Source organism: Kalmanozyma brasiliensis (genome assembly GCF_000497045.1).
Source record: "Kalmanozyma brasiliensis GHG001 unplaced genomic scaffold PSEUBRA_SCAF12, whole genome shotgun sequence".
Lineage (NCBI taxonomy): Eukaryota > Fungi > Basidiomycota > Ustilaginomycetes > Ustilaginales > Kalmanozyma > Kalmanozyma brasiliensis.
Window position 1 is genome coordinate 453,439 of NW_015961951.1, and position 17,223 is coordinate 470,661.

At 58.5% G+C, this 17,223-nt stretch overlaps 5 protein-coding genes across 5 annotated transcripts; 1 reads left to right on the top strand and 4 right to left on the bottom strand.

The window, feature by feature from the left end:
• Window positions 1–428: 428 nt before the first annotated feature.
• PSEUBRA_001202 (NADH-quinone oxidoreductase, subunit D) lies at window positions 429–1,978 on the bottom strand (the record flags this gene model as incomplete). The annotated part of the gene is made up of 2 exons (XM_016434496.1): window positions 429–1,490; window positions 1,628–1,978. 2 exons carry the CDS (start codon window positions 1,976–1,978, stop codon window positions 429–431), a joined length of 1,413 nt encoding a protein of 470 aa, XP_016294235.1.
• Window positions 1,979–3,719: 1,741 nt separating this feature from the next.
• On the top strand, window positions 3,720–4,400 carry PSEUBRA_001203 (uncharacterized protein; the record flags this gene model as incomplete). The annotated part of the gene is made up of 1 exon (XM_059464542.1): window positions 3,720–4,400. The coding sequence occupies one exon, from the start codon at window positions 3,720–3,722 to the stop codon at window positions 4,398–4,400; it is 681 nt and encodes a 226-aa protein (XP_059321124.1).
• Window positions 4,401–5,566: 1,166 nt separating this feature from the next.
• On the bottom strand, window positions 5,567–8,953 carry PSEUBRA_001204 (Sodium/calcium exchanger membrane region; the record flags this gene model as incomplete). The annotated part of the gene is made up of 1 exon (XM_059464543.1): window positions 5,567–8,953. One exon carries the CDS (start codon window positions 8,951–8,953, stop codon window positions 5,567–5,569), a length of 3,387 nt encoding a protein of 1,128 aa, XP_059320888.1.
• Window positions 8,954–9,508: 555 nt separating this feature from the next.
• Window positions 9,509–10,916, bottom strand: PSEUBRA_001205 (NADP-dependent oxidoreductase domain protein; the record flags this gene model as incomplete). The annotated part of the gene is made up of 4 exons (XM_016434500.1): window positions 9,509–9,657; window positions 9,874–10,001; window positions 10,102–10,612; window positions 10,736–10,916. 4 exons carry the CDS (start codon window positions 10,914–10,916, stop codon window positions 9,509–9,511), a joined length of 969 nt encoding a protein of 322 aa, XP_016294237.1.
• Window positions 10,917–12,878: 1,962 nt separating this feature from the next.
• PSEUBRA_001206 (uncharacterized protein) lies at window positions 12,879–17,150 on the bottom strand (the record flags this gene model as incomplete). The annotated part of the gene is made up of 1 exon (XM_016434503.2): window positions 12,879–17,150. One exon carries the CDS (start codon window positions 17,148–17,150, stop codon window positions 12,879–12,881), a length of 4,272 nt encoding a protein of 1,423 aa, XP_016294238.2.
• Window positions 17,151–17,223: the final 73 nt, after the last annotated feature.

A 17,223-nucleotide genomic window follows, 5' to 3' on the forward strand; every position in this document is an offset into this window, starting at 1 on the left:
GGGATGTTTTGTGCGTGCGGAATGGAAGGAGGAGTCAAAGCGAGGCCGACTGAGTTTGTGTCAGTGTTGGAATTTTTGTTTGCTGTGGAGAAAAGCGGCTTCCGAGTGCCGTTTCGGTGGGAGAACAACACGCGACGCTTCCTACTCTTACGCCCATGCGACATCGTCCGTGGAGAAGGTTGACTCACCCGCACCTCCCGAACCTCAGCAGACTGGTCATCGCGAGCAGAAGGAGGTCGATGCGTGTAAGGTCGTCATCATTTGCGGAGGGCGTGCAGAAGAAAAGCTTTGTATAGACCTGCCAACCATAGTTCTGCCTCCGTTCTCGAACGGAGGTCCGCGTGGTTGCTTCGACAAGCACAGACAGCATCAGGATATGTACGTGAGACTTTTTCAATTGCAGATCTACCTTAGACGAGACACAGAGCTTAACGGTCGACCTCACCGAACACCAAGTCGAGGGTGCCGATGATAGCGACCATATCCGGGATGTAGTGGTGACGGGCCATGAAGTCGGCGCCTGCCAAGTGGGCGAAACCGGGGGCCCTGATCTTGCACCTGTACGGCCTGTTGGTGCCGTCCGAGACGAGGTAGACGCCCATCTCGCCCTTGGGCGCCTCGATGGCCGAGTAGGTCTCGCCGGGGGGCACGGCGTAGCCCTCCGAGAAGAGCTTGAAGTGGTGGATGAGCGACTCCATGCTCTCCTTCATCGTGGCACGCGGTGGCGGCACGAGCTTGTGGTCGTCCACCTTGATCTGACCTGCAGGCATCTTGTTGAGGCACTGCTCGATGATGCGCAGCGACTGGCGGAACTCCTCAACTCGGCAGAGGTATCGGTCGTAGCAGTCACCGTTCTTGCCAACGGGAACGTCGAACTCGACCTGGTCGTAGGCGTCATAGGGAGCAACCTTGCGGATATCCCAGGGGATACCGGAGCCTCGAAGCATGACACCAGAGAAACCGTAGTCGAGCGCCTCCTGAGCAGTCACCTTGCCAATGCCGATGGTACGGCCCTTCCAGATACGGTTGCCAGTCACTACCTCCTCGATCTCGTCGACTCGCGAGCCGAATTGTGTTGCCCACTTGTAGATGTCGTCCAGCAATCCAGGGGGCAGATCGTACGCGACACCACCGGGACGGACGTAGGCGGCGTGCAGACGAGCACCCGAAACGCGCTCATAGAACTCCATGAGCTTCTCTCGCTCCTCGAAGGCCCAGAGGAAGGGAGTGAGACCACCGACGTCCATGACGTGTGAGAGGACAGCCATGCAGTGGTTGAGAATACGGGTAATCTCTCCAAACATGGTGCGGATCCACTTGGCACGCTCGGGGACCTCGATGTTGAGGAGCTTCTCGACGGCTCGCGAGTAGCAGAGCTCGTTGGTCATCATCGAGACATAGTCGAGTCGGTCAAAGTAGGGGAGGGCTTGTGTGTAAGTCTTGTACTCGATGAGCTTCTCAGTACCTCGGTGCAAAAGGCCGACGTGGGGCTGCGAAAGCAGAAAGCAGGATGAGTAGCAGATGGAAATGTCAGCATGTCTGTACACAGAAGTGTCTTGGCTTTGACTGAAACAGCCCGATCGAGCTCGAAAAAGCACCTGCATGTTCGATCGGTTGTGGCACTTACATCAGTTCGTAGGATTTCCTCTCCGTTGAGCTCGAGAATCAGACGCAACACACCGTGGGCGGCAGGATGCTGAGGACCAAAGTTGACGGTGAAGTGGCGCAGCGAACGGTCTCTCCTGCTGCCGCCCTCGCGAAGAATCTCCTGCGCACTCTTGTCGTGGAGCTCCTCGACGGTGTAGGCCGAGGTGGCGGGGGAGGTTGGGACAGCCTTGTCCTGCGGGTGGGTGCCCTGGGCCTCAGTGGCGAGCGTGCGGCGTGCGGTGGTCGAGAGAAGTCGGCTCGACGTCGATGGTACGCTCGCACGGTAGAGCTGAGCAGCCGGGCGAACGGCGCGGAACAGAGAAGGCGCCATGGTGAATGGGAACCGTACGTAGGTATGGGGGGGTCAGGTGGCGGATGATGGGGTGCTCTTCGCTGTGTCGACACTGTGTACCTGCTTCAACGTCGAGTGTACTGTGCGACACTTGTTGATGCCCGTGTGTCGAAGAGAGACGATACGTCAAGTGCGGAGGTGACGTCTGTGGTGGTGAGCAATTGGAAGATCGCGAGTGGAGATGGCGGCGGCAGCTCACTGCGATGATGCCTTCCGCTCTCTGCGCTCTGAGATTTCTAATCAGCTTCGCTCAGGTCACAGAGTCGCGGGTCCGAATTCAACTTGAGTGCGGGCCAGTCAACGAAAATTGTGCGCTTGCAAAGACAGAGAGCGCGACAACCTCTCCCTTGGCTAAGCAAATCGAGACTCTACTCGTGCGAGAGGCTGCCCTCACCATGTCATCATATAGGACGTTTGACTGCCGCCAAGGATGGTGTATGGCTTGATGTTAATAGTCGCCATTCTCCATCAGCTGCTAGGCATCACCCGCACTGAGCTGTTAAGGAGCAAGTCGGTCGTCTTTGGGCGCTGCATCTGGCAAGTCCACGAATTGCGATTGGCCGGCTCTTCCGTTCGGCGGGTGTGCACGTCTCGTAGAACGTCTCGAGCCGCTCTTCCTCGTGAAGCCTGAAACTTACACGACGCTACTCTCCACCAGTCCCAGCCGGATAGACCGTGAAGTGATTGTGCGGCGTGCGCCGCAATAAAATCTCAGCTTCAATTTTGGCGTGAAGACATGGAAGGCGTTGGGCTCCAGCACATCGCTCAGCCATCTGCCGATGCTGTCGCGCGTGCCAACAAAGGCTCTGGCAGCAGCATCAACCAGCATCATCACGGCAGGGATGTTCGAAAAGTCTCGAGGGATTCCGAGGCTGCTGGACGGGTTCCAAAGCGGCTCGAATACTACCGGCAGCGAGGTCTGAATCCCGGGCTTGAGCTTCGCCCGGAGATGCAGCCTTACAGCCGGAATGTTCTGCATCATCTCGTTTGGGATGGGCCTGAGGACATGCGCAGCTTGCGTCACCGTAATCATGCTCGGCTCGGCCTCAGCATAATTGTTGCCCCGCTCTTTGTCGTACGCGGTCATTGCTCCAAGGATGCCAATTTGCTGCACGATGCATGCTTGCACAGTGACACCCCCTCCAAGGGTTGCCTCAATGGCGTCCGCGAAGGCAGACTTAATGCGTCGCTCGTCAAAGAATGTGTTCTCGAGCGCTTCGCGGATCATCCGTTCGACATTGGCCTTGTATACGCTGATGTCCAGATGCTCCCCTGGGATCTTGATCTGGCCAAGGCTCCACTTCCCAGTACGAACAAGACCGCCGTTCGTGTGGATGTCAGGAGCCACCAGTCCAGGTCCCTCTCGGGCATCGATCGCGCCATAGAAGTTCGTATTGGTCGCGTATCCGGCCTTCTTGCTCAGCGTAGCCTTCACCTTTGTGAGAACGGTCGGCGTCGCATCGACTAAGCGACATTCACGCTAACTTCGCAGCATACATGCCATGACAATGGGCTGAAACAGATCGGGCTGCTGAGCACGACAAGACGAAGTGAAAATGCTCGAGGTTTCGAATCGACGTTCCTGAGAATCGGTTGTGAAGCGTACTCCTTCCAGCAGCTCCTTAGCGAAATCGTCTCTCATAACGTCTTCAGAGTGCCCGCAGTATTCGTCCCACGGCAGAGGATGGGGACGAAGACCTCGTTGAGCTCGACGATCCCAATGACGACTCTTCAGGCGATGACGAGACGGACGAAAAGGAAGCCATTCCTGCTGACGTTGCCCCTGTCCAAGAGCGACATCAAGAGCGACAATTGGAAGACGACAGCCGAAGGCAAGGTCTGGGCGCACGCAAAAGAGGCCGAGTGCTTGGTTCGGCATCTCGAGGCCCACAAGGAGATCCCTCTAGACGTCAACTTCGCAGACGTCTTGTTCACGAAGGTCGACATGCAGGACTTTGCAGGCACCATAGCCGTCAATCCAGACGTGGGCAAACTCGACGGCAAGCTCACCTCGGACGAATGTCTCCGAGCTCTCAGCTACCTTTTCAAGACGTACCCGACTGTGCAGGCCCTTCGAGAGGACGAACACTTCCGCGTGCCACCACCCTCGAGGCTGGCCCAATACCAGCCGTTCGATCTGGCCGAGCTCGGCTTCAGAGCTTGTCCGCTGACCACCTCGGGCAAAGAAGGCGAAACTCCGCTCCGCCTGTCGCAAACGGTTGAGGGCGAGTCCCTGGTTCTTGCGAACGATTGCTCGCAATGTGCGAGAGACCCACTTCCTGCAGACCGAAATCGATTGCCTCCGCGAGGCGGAGCTCTTCCAGAAACGAAACGCGAACAGGCTCGAGACAGCAGCAAGTATCAGCTGTGGGCTTGCAACGATGCATCCTCTTCGCCCTGATGTACAGGAAGTTGGAGGTCGTGAACAAGCCTAACCTCTTCATGGTGAAAGCTCATAGTGATGGCTGACCGAAGCTTTCACCATGGAGGTTCTGCAACATGTAGACTGCACTACAGGCGACAAACTTTCGGGCGGCCTTCACCTTCTGAACCTCACAGGCTCAGACTACGAGGCCAAGCGGATCCCAAGTGCGATCAAGGCTACAGACTCAACGACGTGGAACGGCAATCTCCTGGTCGTGGCTCCAAACAAAATCGTCAAGCCGTCTGCGAAGAAGGATCCCCAATGCCCGTATTCAAAGCAGTGGGTGTACGCCTCGATCAACTGTGACGAGGTGCATGACCTCCCTCGGGTCTCGGCAAGCGTATTCGCGATGGAGTTCCAGATCAATCGTACCTTCACTGTGAGCCACTCTGGAAGGTCCCATTCGGAACATCGAGCACTTCCTCTTCGTGCTGGCGCTCTGCGGTCACCCGATCGCGAAGATTACAAACGCGCACAAGGCAAAGGAGCTGGATCGCACCATCACCTCGAACCAAACGCTTGTTTCGGATGACGAGAGACGTTCGAAAAGGTGTACAAAGACCAGATCCTTCCCTCTGGGCGTAGGAGCGTGACTCGGCCCCTCACGGACAATGAGAATCTTTCAGGCCGCCTCGAGAGTCTCCATCTTGCGCTTCTGCCTCGGAGACCCTCCCCTCGACGAGGCGGAGATGCGAACTCTCCATCAGCAACTCTTAGAGAGCTCGTTTGTGCAGATCGAGACGCTGAACGCTGCAGCGCAGCAGTGTGTGGACCACGTCACACAATGTCACAAGCGATTCCACGACGAGTTGATGCAGCGCAACATGTTTCCGATGTGCGATCGCACCTCTGGTCCCCTTCGTTCTGAAGCATGGAAACGGGCCGGCAATACACAGGCTCAAACTCTCTTCGGTTTGGCCAGATTGGCATGTCGTGGGATTGCAAATTTGCGATGTCGAAGCCACCATCTAGACTCAGCATCTCAGCCAACGCAATTTCACGTTCCGGTGTGGCACGCTCAACGATTTGGCCAGCACACTCGAGCCAGGTGGGCTGCCTGTTGAGCTCATCTCATTGTCATCCTTCATCATTCCACACACCACCATGCCTCTCTATGTGTGACGTATGATGTCCACCAAAGTCTAGAATACACTCGGACCCCTCACCCAAAAGATTTCGGTGAGCAGGTTCACCGTCATGATCAGCACGTACGCCGCAATCAAAGAAACCCCAATCCCTCTGGACAACTCAAAGTTGTTCATGGGCACGGCGATCAGCGTCCCTACCAAGATCAACAGCAACCCCAACCCTGACACCAACAACGTCGGGTTGAAGTCGATGGGATAAATATCCGATCTCTCGACTGCATGTCCGTGAGCGTGGCCATCGCTGAGCAGCCAGGTGCCACTAATCCCGATGCCAAGTAGGAGGTTCAACATGGGCCCGGCGAAGCATGCGCTCACCGCCATGACCGGATGACCCAGTCTCGCGATCGTAATGTTCGCCACGAGGTCCCCAAGGGAGTTGCCAACCGCAAAGACTGTCAGACCCAAAATGGCGTCCGACAAGCCAACGATGATGCCAACCGTCTGAAGGATGGATACGACCTCATCGACAATCGTCATGATCCACATGACACTTACGATGAAGCCCATCGAACAGCGTACCATCGCCATACCGGAGAGTGTCCGATCCGAGTACCGCGCACGACCCGCATCCTTACGTCGCATCGCCCAAAACGAAAATAGCGCCGCGAGCAAGCCCACCGCCGCAGCTATGGCCACTTTTAGCCCGAGGTGCGCGCCCCCAGACGAAGAGGCAATGGCCCACGTAACGAACGTTGGCGCACACAGCGATTGGGAGAGGATGAGAAAACGTCGAATCGAACGACGCATTTCCGACTCTTCGGCTTCGCAGCTTTCGTGGCTCATGAAGCTCGCTCCGTCGCCGGTGTCGTCGATGGGGAGGGGGGAGGCTGAGGTGGCCTCGATGCGAAGCAGACCGGCTCGACCGGTAGGACTGGACCCGAAGGAGAGCGGAGAGCCAGCCGCCGAAGGTAGGTGCCTCAACGCCGAGGCAATCTCCTGGTCGCGATGCGCGTTGGCGTCTCGCTCCGCATGCTCCGCCGCCTCTACGCGGTCTTCTGCACTCCACGCTTGCGTATCCGATGACGGCGACGCGCGAAGGTCGACGATGGGCTCGTCATCCGCAGCGCCTTGTGCGTGCAGATCAGCCTCGTCTCCCTCAAGTCGCACCGCGCCGATCCCGTCCGCTTCGGCGGTGTCTGCCTCGCGCTCGGCACGCTCCGCGTCATCGTCGACGACAGGAAGCGTCAGATTGAGCAGCAGGATCGCAGGGCAAGTCAAGATGCTAACAGCCGCACCCAGCACCGACTTGGCATGAAGATGCCGCAACGATGGGAAGAGCGCGTTGAAGACGACGCGTAGCTTCCATGCGAGTGCCTGGCTGGGTGTTCGTTGGGGTCGGACGCGCCTGTGGGTGAGCGGGCTATCGAATCGATCCTTGTTGGTAGGCGTGCTGCTGGAGCCGTCGTCACGAGCCGAGGCAGGGGCAGGCTGTTTGTTTTGACGCCGCGCATCTTCACTGCGGCTCGCCTTGGTGTCCCATTGTGGGATTTGTAGTCTTGGCAGTGCTTTACGTGGCGGTGTCTGTTCGAGCGGATTTTGGTCTGAAGCGCCGTTCATGGGCAATGCGGGAGAGCCGAGTGGTTCACAGGCATCGCCGGGAAGATGCTCCCTCCAAGGATCATCGACGTTGCCAGCTTCCACGCTGGCGCCAGCTCTGTTGCTGGATACTTGGCCCTGCCCACGGCTATCCTCGGTTGGCATGACGCCGTCGTGCGTGCCAAACGTCTTGCGTCGATGGCCCGAGGCTGTAGAGGCGCTCCTTGCGACACCCGCGGCTGGACCCAGGCTAAGTACGCGGCTGTGTCCTGCACCACGACGCTGGCGTGGGCTCCCATTCGAGCGGCCCTCGCCAGATGTGCTTCGGGTGAGGCTCGTGTCGGTATGACCGTGGTGGTGGTGAGGCAGGAAGCGCTCGGGGTCCCAGCTCTGGAAGATCTCCTGCGAGCGATCTGCGTGTGCATCACGGCGTAGGCTCTGCACAACGTCGCGGAACTCGATGGCCGACAGCAGCGAGTGGCGAGGCACGAGATTGGGCCTCACATTGAGAGTAGCCCTGACAGCTGCACGCGAGCTCGTAGAGCCTGGGGTGTTGATGGACGGTGGACGGCTGCCACCACCAGGGAGTTCCGGCGTTGCTGCTCCGCTACGCGAGCCTGTTTGGTTGGCCCAATCCTCGAACGGGTCAAAATTGGGATCGTATTCTGACGGGCTCGGTAGGCCAGGCAGAGACTGTGAAGTGGGCAAGCCCAGGAGTCGACTTCGCTCCATGTCCTGCGTCCCAGCTCGTATAGAGCGGATGGTGTCTCGGCTGATGATGGATCGATCGTCGGCTTGACTGTCGTACTCCTCCCGTGCAGCTTCGAGCCTGCGCTTCTGCTTTCTTCGACGCTCCTGCCACCAAGATCCGATGATGACCGTTGTCGCGTAGAGGACGTAGAGGCAGATGAGTGCGATGGTCTCGATACGCCTGAGCTTGCCGTCGAAGAGGAAGGTGAGGGTAAGCGCGACGGCGGCAGTGAAGAAGCCGACGTCTCGGCAGAAGGGCCACGCTTTGACCTTGAAGGGTGCGATGAGCATCATGGAACCGGAAATGACCGAAACGATGAAGGAGGCCGCACCGAGGAGCTCGCCGATGGCTAGAGAGCCAGAGCCAGTCTTCATGGCGCCAAAGGTGGAGAAGACGTCCGGAGATCCATTTCCGAATGCGAGGAAGGTGACGCCGGCCGTGCTTTCGTTGAGACCGAGACGAGATGCGATGGTGCTGAGGTTGGGGCAGAAGAAATCGCTAGCCACGACGCCGACCCAGCTGAAGAGGAAGAGCATCCACGCGAGGATACAGATCAACCGCAAGAGGCGCAACGCCGAGATTCCGGGTTGCCAGCGAGGCTTTGTTGGAGGAGGAGGATGCGGATGCTTTCCGTGCTCGAGGTCTTGGTCCGACACGCCTGCGCAGTAGTAGAAGCGCAGGTAGTCAAAGTGACCCGAAGCGGCGCAGTGTTCTACCACATGGCTGCAGACGTGCTTTGGCGACTTCTGGAAAGGTATAGGCTGGCAGGACGGGGCTTTGGGCTCGTCATCTGGACCTTTGGGAAGGTGAGTCGGCTCCGAGGTCCGAGATGTTGATGTCGAGTGGTGCTGTCCTTCCTTTGTGGTTGTTGCTGTTTCGCTCGCCGATGATGCTGTTGACGTCGAGTGATGCTTCACAACGTCATATACGGGCGGTTCTGATCGCTTGAAAAACTGATTCTGAGCAGCTTGCACTGGTGACTGCAGGTCGAGATCCGCGCGAAGACGCTGACTGCCTCGGAAGCAGACGATCTGGACCACGATGAGAAAGGCGAACACGACCCACGCATCCTTGCGATGGCGGTTGCCGGCCATGTCTGCCTTTCGTGGGGTCAGTGACTGACCGAGTGGAGTACTCCAAAGCCTTGAGCGAGTGAGGAATGATGTTGGTGACCAGAGAGGAAGGGACGCAAAGCGGAATCGTAGTACACTAAGCGAGCTGTACCACGACCCTTGACGGTTGACACAGCCGGCGCTCGATTGTCTCGCTCAACACGTGTGGAGCGGCGGGACCCTTTTTCTCGGCGCTCGGCTGTCAGATTGTTGTCACGGCGAGCTGTGACCAAAAATGCCGGGAAAAGCCTGTTTGACAGCCAGCAGCCCGGCTAAATTTTACAGACTGACATCGGATCCCGAAGCTCATACACTCAAAGAAGGGGACGACGACGACGATGTGGATGCTGGGTAACTGATATCGATTTTTGCAAAGAAGAACTGATTGATAGTAGGTACAAGCTTTGTTCGTCCCCTTGACTCATCTTACGTGGATTTGAACGGAAGAACGACGCTTGAAAAGTGTGTGCGGGCAGGAAAATAAATTAAAGATGAGACCTCCTCCTCGTCGTACAAGGCGTGGATACGATCATTGCTTTACGACGACGACATCTGGAGCTTGTTGCCAGAGAGACCGCCGGAGCCGGACGAGCGGCGCGAGCCAGGGCGGGTTCCGCCGGGCGAAGGGGGCTGCGAAGTGCCTGCAGGACCCAATTTTCCGACCTTGAGACCTTCATCCATGCCATCTGCGTTTTTTTGCATCAAATGAGCGTTTTGGAGCACGGAGAGAGCACAAAACAAGCAGGGAAGAAAGAGGAAGCGGTCAAGAGCAAAGCGGAAGAGTTTGAGTGTGGTCAGCGATGTATTCTGAGCATGAGCGATCTGCGACGAGGGCCACCGCCGACGAAAACAAAAAGTGGTCGTCCAACGATGCCCTCGACAGCGCCGAAGAGGGTACTTACCAAGAGCGTCCATGTCGTCGTTGTCAAGCGAGAAGTCGAAGAGCTGGGCATTGCCCTCAATGCGGTGCTTGGTCAGACTCTTGGGAAGGATGATGTTTCCGTGCTGGACACCCCATCGGAGCAAGATCCTGGTTTTTCCGGTCAAAACGACGCCAACGGTCAGCTATTCGGCTCAAAAATGCAGTGTGGAGGTTGACTTTGGCTCTAAGCCTTGTTTGAGGTACTCACTGGGCGGGGGTCTTGCCGTGCTTGGTGGCGATAGCCTTGATCTCGGGGCGGTCGAGGGCCTGGCCCTGGGCCATGGGCGAGTAGGCCTGGATGTGGATGCCACGCTCGAAGCATGCCTCACGGAGCTCCTCGTGGGCGAAGAAGGGGTGCGACTCAATCTGGTTGACGGCGGGCTTGATGCGGCAGTTGGCGAGCAGGTGGTCGAGCTCCTCAACGTCGAAGTTCGAGACACCGATGGTCTTGATCTTGCCGGCGTCGACGGCCTCCTCAAGCGCCTTCCAGGCCTCGAGACGCTTCTCGGCGCCCATGGTACCGGGCGAGTGCATGAGGTACATGTCCATGTACTCGAGCTGGAGCTTCTTGAGCGAGTCCTCGACGGCAGCGGCGGCCTTGTCGTGGTCAGCATCCCAGAGCTTGGAGGTGATGAAGATCTCGGAGCGGGGCACGTTGTTAGCCTTGGTCCACTCGGCAACAGCACGGCCGACGGACTCCTCGTTCATGTAACGAGCGGCTGTGAAGGATGGAACGAGAGGGTGGTACAAATCAGTATTCTGTGCGACGTGTCAAGCGAATGCTGCGGTATTCGACTGCACGAGATTCAGCGCCTATGGAACAGGCAAGAAGGTTTACATACCAGAGTCAATGTGACGGTAGCCAGCGTCGAAAGCCCACTTGCAGGCGTTCTCGGTGGAGCCATCGTTGGGGGCCTTGTAGACACCGAGGGCGACCTGGGGGATCTCCTGGCCGTTGTTGAGCTTGACGCGCTGGGTGGAGATGTTTCCGGCAGTGATACCGCTAGCAGTAGCCTTGGACATGATGGGCGAAGTTGAGTTTGGTGAGATGTGTGGATAAAGGGGAAAGGGTATGTATGAACGAGAGGAGGATAGGGACAGGAAGAAAGCAGACTCGGCTCAAGTCTTAAGTAGTGGAGTTTGGGCTGGCCTGAAATGAAGTCAGGCGGAAGACGAAGGGGCTGGGCTGGATGAGTGGGAGGTGGCCTCTGCGCTGCGCTGGGCAGCGATGAAGTGGCAGCCGCTCACGCTTGGCACGGACGCTGATCAGTTCACGATCTCAAGAGACTCGAATTCAAGCGCCGACCTGACCTCAGCCGACCTGCTACGTCGTAAAAGAATTTTTCCTTACCTTTCATGCAACAGCAGACGCTGTATGGCGTACCAGCCCACAGACCCTCCGAGCTAGCGAACTAACCAACACCAACCAGCGAACACCGATGGATCGGATCGCAATTGTTTCAGCCTTGACTAAAAATTTTGTGCAGGCGAGCGAATGCTGGCACAGGACCGAAGCAGCCCGAAGAAAGGACGAGGAGCGCGACGATCTATTCTGTGCATACACCCAGTCCCATTTTGGCGACAAGAAGGGTTCGAGGCTGCAGGGACAGCGAATCCCTCTGGATCGAAGAAGAGGCGACTCGCGTCAGGGCGGCGGGAAGATCATGGGGACGCCGGGGCGCTTGGCCAGCGGGTCGATCCCGTCGACCGACACGCCGACTGACCACGCCTCTAGGCAAGAGACAAGGAAGTGGGCGGAAGCTGAGAAGTGCGCGGTCATCGAGCATCGATCGCGCATACGGCTGCATACGGTGCTCGAGCCATCGATGCCAGGCATGTCAGCAGTGTCGCCTGTTGGCTGTTGTTGACGCAGTATTCGACAGTGCCACAAGGAGAAAATAAAATCGAAAATTGAGAAGAAACTGTACTGCATCGTCACTGTGCCATAACCCGTGAAACAACAGCAAACATTTGTCCCGTCAGCCTCTCCCGATCGACAGCAAGAGATTCTGCCGAGGACATGGGACCTCTCTCATACCTTCATCGTCGGACTGTCAAACCAGCTGCCTCACGACATCACTGCGCACCGAAGCAGCTCCTGTGTGAGATGGAAATTCTCCGCTCCATCTGTTATCTGACGACTTCGAACCATCATACACTCGACGTCGATCCGGAAGTCACTTATCTGTGCAGCGCGTGGTGCCTGCAGTTCAACATTGAGCCAAAGCTGCGCCGTCGGCGCTCGTTCATTTGGGCCGATGGGATGAAACAATGGTTCGAGCTCAATAGGTCGATCAATGTCTTCGTTGCCATGATGAGGATGCATCAACGTGATCTTCTTAGCTGCGAAACTTGTCAGCGTGCTGGATAACCCATCGAAGCAAGATCCTGGTTTTTCCGGTCAAAACGACGCCAACGGCTGTAGCGCATTGATGCAGTCACCAAGCAGCGGTCGAATCTCATGCTTGGCAAGCCATCGCACCGTATGTACCGCTGCCCGTCGTCTGGTTTCGTCGTGTCACCGTCGTCGACCCTGAAAGCACATGTGCACATGAATTCGGTGGTGCAACCACGCATGCCAGATGAACGAGGGTCTTTGTGCTCGCTTGACACAGGACCCTTGTCATCGATAGCGTGACGTCACAGTTTCCACAGCATCCGAGATTCGACCCTGGCGAGTTCCGAACCCACAGGTTTGGCCTTTAGCCAACGCCCAATTCGCAAAGACTGCGGCCATCGGGCCTCGTTCGGTTTGCTGGATCACATGGCTCTCAGGACCAAATGTTACACCTTCACCTGGTCCCGAGCCATGCAACAGAAGGTCCTTCGTGCGTGATGAGACATGACCCGGATCTTCGTACGCGACGCGCATGTGCCAGTCCATCGATACAACTACAATGCCATTCCACGGTCACAGTACATAGGGCTACATCGTACTCTACACGGTACAAGTACATGGAAAGATCGGCTGATGGTGGTCGAGCCCTACTCTTCCTCCTCATCGTCATCATCGTCGTCGTCTTCCTCGTCGGCCTCCTCCGCATTGGCAGCGAGACTGGCTACGAGTGCTTCCAGCTGAGCTTGCAGTGATGCTGGATCTTCTGATGCGCCCTCGACCTCTGCAGTCTCGCCATCGACGTTGGCGGTCTCGTTCGTAGGCGCATCGACGTCCATGCTATCGCTGGTCTGCTTGTTAGCGCCCTCCTTGTCGAGCGAAGGCTGTTCGTCCGCTTGATCCGTTTTAGCTGCTGCGCTTTCAACGTCGCCCTCGCCCTGAGTATCGGGCGCAATCTCGCCGTGAGCCTGCAGTGAGGCCGTCAGCTGTTGCAACACCGCAGTGAGATCCATCTGCTCGCCTCCCTCCGCTTCGTCTTCCTCGTCCTCGTCTTCCTCCGCTTCACCTGCCTCCGCCTGCTCCTGCTCGGCTGCATCTTTCTGAGGAGCCTGGACAGCTTGTCCGGGCTCGTCGACCGAGTCCGGTTCTGCCTCAGCAGCAGCAATGGCGCGCTCGTCCGCTTCCGCATCAGATTCGTCCGAACCAGCGTCCTCACCACCGTCGCCGAAGGCCGAGGTGAGGGCGCGGATGGCGTCCTCGTACTCGGCCAGGTCGATGCCCTCTTCGCCTTCCTTGCCTTCGGCGGCGTCCACAGCCTTGGGCGCTGGCACTTTCTCGGCCGCCTCGGATGGAACGGGAGCAGCGGTCTGGGGACCACCGATCTGCTGCAGTGCAGCCGCAAGCGTCTCGGACACTGCCGAGTCGAGATCCTGCTGTGGTGCTTGACCTGTGAGGCTCGACAGCGCCGAGGCGAGCTGCGACGACGCGGCGGATGACGCAGGTGGAACAGCCCTGGAGGGAGCCGCAGGAAGAGGCGGCGCTGCACCCATACCAGGCATGCTGGCCGCTCTGGCTGCAGCGGCCGCAGCCGCATTGCTGCTCAACTGACCGAGCAGCGAGTTGGCGAGTACCGGGTTGATGGGTGAGCTGAGGTCGTTCAGCATGCTGGCTAGCTGCTGCATCATTGTGGGCTCGCTCGTCGACGGGAGAGGGAGAGAGGTGGGACCCGTAGCCGCAGAAGATGCTGGCATTCTGCGCTGAGGTGTCGCGCCTGTTCTCGCGAACATAGACGACGGCGAGGACATGCCCGTTGCCATCGTCGCCGGTATGCCTGTACCCGGTCGAGGGTAGGAGGGCATGCTGGCGGCAGCCGCAGCCGCAGCTGTCTGGGCAGCTGCAGCAGCCGTAGCCTCGGCGGCTGCATCGTGATAGCCTGTCTGTGTAAGCATGTGCGCCAGCATCTCTTCCATGGAGCCATCGCTGGGGCCGGAGCGAATGAGCTGGTAGAGATACCGCACCGAGTCCGGCTCGATCTTCTTGCCGATGCGCTTCTGATACTCGAGCAAAATCTCGGTCGCCGAACCGCTTGGGAAGATGGTGCTCGCTGGATTAGCCAGAGGCGCGGCACCAGGCTGACCGTATGGCCGAGGTCCTTGCCGCGCACCTTTGCTCATGGCGCGGAGACCAGAATCGCCAACATTGCGGTAGGCTTGGCTGTCCTTGAGCGGGCTGACAGCAAGCACCTCGCCATTGAGACCGGGCGTGACCATGGGATGGTCGCGTCCCACCTGCGGCCTGCGTGTGGGCTTCCTCGACTCGCCAGGATCCGACCACGAGGGGTTGATGCGATACAGACTTCCGGTCTTGAGCAGCCTGCCACGCTTGAACGCCTTTTGCAGCGCTTGATGCGCAGAGGGTCGAAACTTCTTCATGAGCGGATATGTATCCTGCATCCAGTTGAAGAGTGTCCGTGGTGGAGCTTGACCCATGACGCGCAGACCTTCGACGATCATGTCCTCGTATGAAGGCAACGTGCTCGTGCCCAAAGGCCCTTGGACGATGACGGGCTGCGGCTCTGGCGACCACGATGCCGCGCTTTGGCCGTCCATGATAGGGGAAGAGGCCGCGCTTGCGTACGTTGGAGTGAAGAGCGGGTTGGCGCTGGCACCTGTCAAGATTGCAATCGGGTCGTTGACTGCCGAGGGACCGCTGGATGCTTGCGCAGAATCGAACGATGCCGGAGACGACGCCGCTTGTGCTGGCATCCTCTTTTTGGCCTCCTCGAGCTGTTGCAACAGGCTGGACAGAGCGCTTTCCTGGCCTTGAGCAGCGGGTGTGCCCGTTCGAGCCCCTGCGCTGGGTGAGCCAGCTGAGGCCCCGGGCACGCTGGACTGTCCGGCAAGGTCAGACAGCATTGCAGCGATGTTGCCGATTGGCATTGCACCAGGAGCCGGTGTGGCAGGAGCCAGCGGTAGACCCTGAGGTCCAAGCATGGTGGTTTGCGTCGACGAAGACGAGCCGAGGATGGCGGCAATTTTGTCGGAAATGTCCTTGCTGACAGGACTTGCTGAAGGCGCGACGTCGGCGGTGTTGGCAGCTGCACCGGCAGTCGGCGCTGACTTCGAAGGTGAACTCGACGTTGCTGGTGCAGACCGCGTCGAAGCGGCCGCATTAGCCGGCATGCTGCCGCCGAAGTGTGCAGCGATAGCAGCTGCCAAAGCAGCGTTGGATGGCATCGGCCCATCTCCGACAATGCTGCGCAACGCGGCAGGTGTGATTTGGGGAGTCGTGCCAGCCATCGAACGTGCTTTACCGGCTGCAGTGGAAGGCGTCGAGCTGGTGAAGGGCGTCTGCGCTGGAAGAAGAGGCGCACCGTTGGGACCACGAGCAGGTTGCGTTTGCTGACGGACCATTGCGTTGATCGAGTTGATCAAGTTGCTGACGGTATCCTTGCCGGCCTGCTTTTGTCCAGTCAACGCACCCTTTGCTGTCGAAGGACCGGCTGATGACGTGGGCAAAGGTCGACGCGGCACCGTAGGAGGGGTATATGCAGGTCGACCGGTGAGCAAAGATGTCGACGCAGCACCTCGAGGCGCAGTGCCAGCAGTGCGGGTATAAGCAGGGCCGTTGGACGCCAGACCACTCGCATTGAGCAGTGAATAGACATCTTTGAGGCTGAGATCTGACGACGAAGTAGTGGTGGATGCCTCGATGCGCTGCCGTGCTTTGAGTCTGTCGATCTGCACATGGATCTGGTTGGGATAGACGCGAGCTTGTCGGTAGAGCGTGGAAGCACCGGTGGGGGCATTGATGAGGTCATGGAGTTGCTTTTCGAGCTGCTTGACCAGGTCGATGAGCTCTGACTTTTGGAGCAAGGACAAGTATTCGTCCTTGACGTTTGCGGAGAGCTCTGCTCCGGAGACGGTGGGTATCAAGTTGAGCGGCCCTACATTTGCTTGGTTGGAAATGGAGCTGCCAGGCTTGGGTATATTGGTGACGGTGACGTTGTTGGCTCTGCTGGGTGCCGATGCTGATGATGATGGGATGGATGCAATAGCACGGGCAGCAGCGGTGCTCGAGCCTGTTTTGGGAGTAGCAGGAAGAGCTGCCATGCCAGAGCCGCCCAGAGGCGACGGCGAAGGCGAGGCGGCTGGTGCGGGAGATGAGATGCCAGCCGCAGCAGGACGATACTTCTTGTTGGATAGGTCGACGGAGCCGGACGACTGCCAAGAGCGCTTATGCGAGAGCGTAGGCCCTGAGGCTGCCGAGAGAAGCGGCTTGGAGGGCGAAGCATACTTCTGACGCGTCTCCTGGGTTGGATAGGCGGTAGCAAAAGACTCTGACGCGCCGCTCTGCGCAGCTCGAGGTGCTTTGTACGGCGCAGGCAGATGGACCGGCTTTGATGGCGTCGATGTGGCTGACGACGAAGAGGATGCTGAGGAGAGTCGGTCGCTGGCGTGACCAAGAGGTGTCGGGGGTAGGAGACGGCCCGTCGTTGCTAGCGTTTTGCCGAATGGCGGTGGAGGCAGGGTCGTTGATGCCGGTGACGACGCTGCTCCTGCATTAGCGCCGGACGTCGCTATATTCGCTGTTTGCGAAGATGTGCTCGCAGAGGGTGATGATGATGACTGTTGCTGAGGACGCGTCGAATCGGACGCGACGGTGTCAGATGCGGCGACGGTCGTGGCAGCCAAGGTGGGTGAAGCAGGGGGCGAGGCGAGGTCGATAGGCTTGGACAAGGTGCCTAGACTGCTGGCGGTGTAGGTACCTGTCAGCTTGGCAGGGGATGCTGAGCCAGAAGCGCCATCGTGACGACGCGACGGGGATGCTGCGTCCGGAGCGATGGGGGATTGACGCGTGGGAGTGTGTGCGTGTTGTGCGGAAGGTGCTGGTGATGGCGACGGCGCGGTGGCCGCGGTCATGTCGGGAAGGGAAGGGGCAACGAGCGAGCAGCTGCTCGACCCTCTGTGGGAATTGTGGATGCGATGCTTGTGA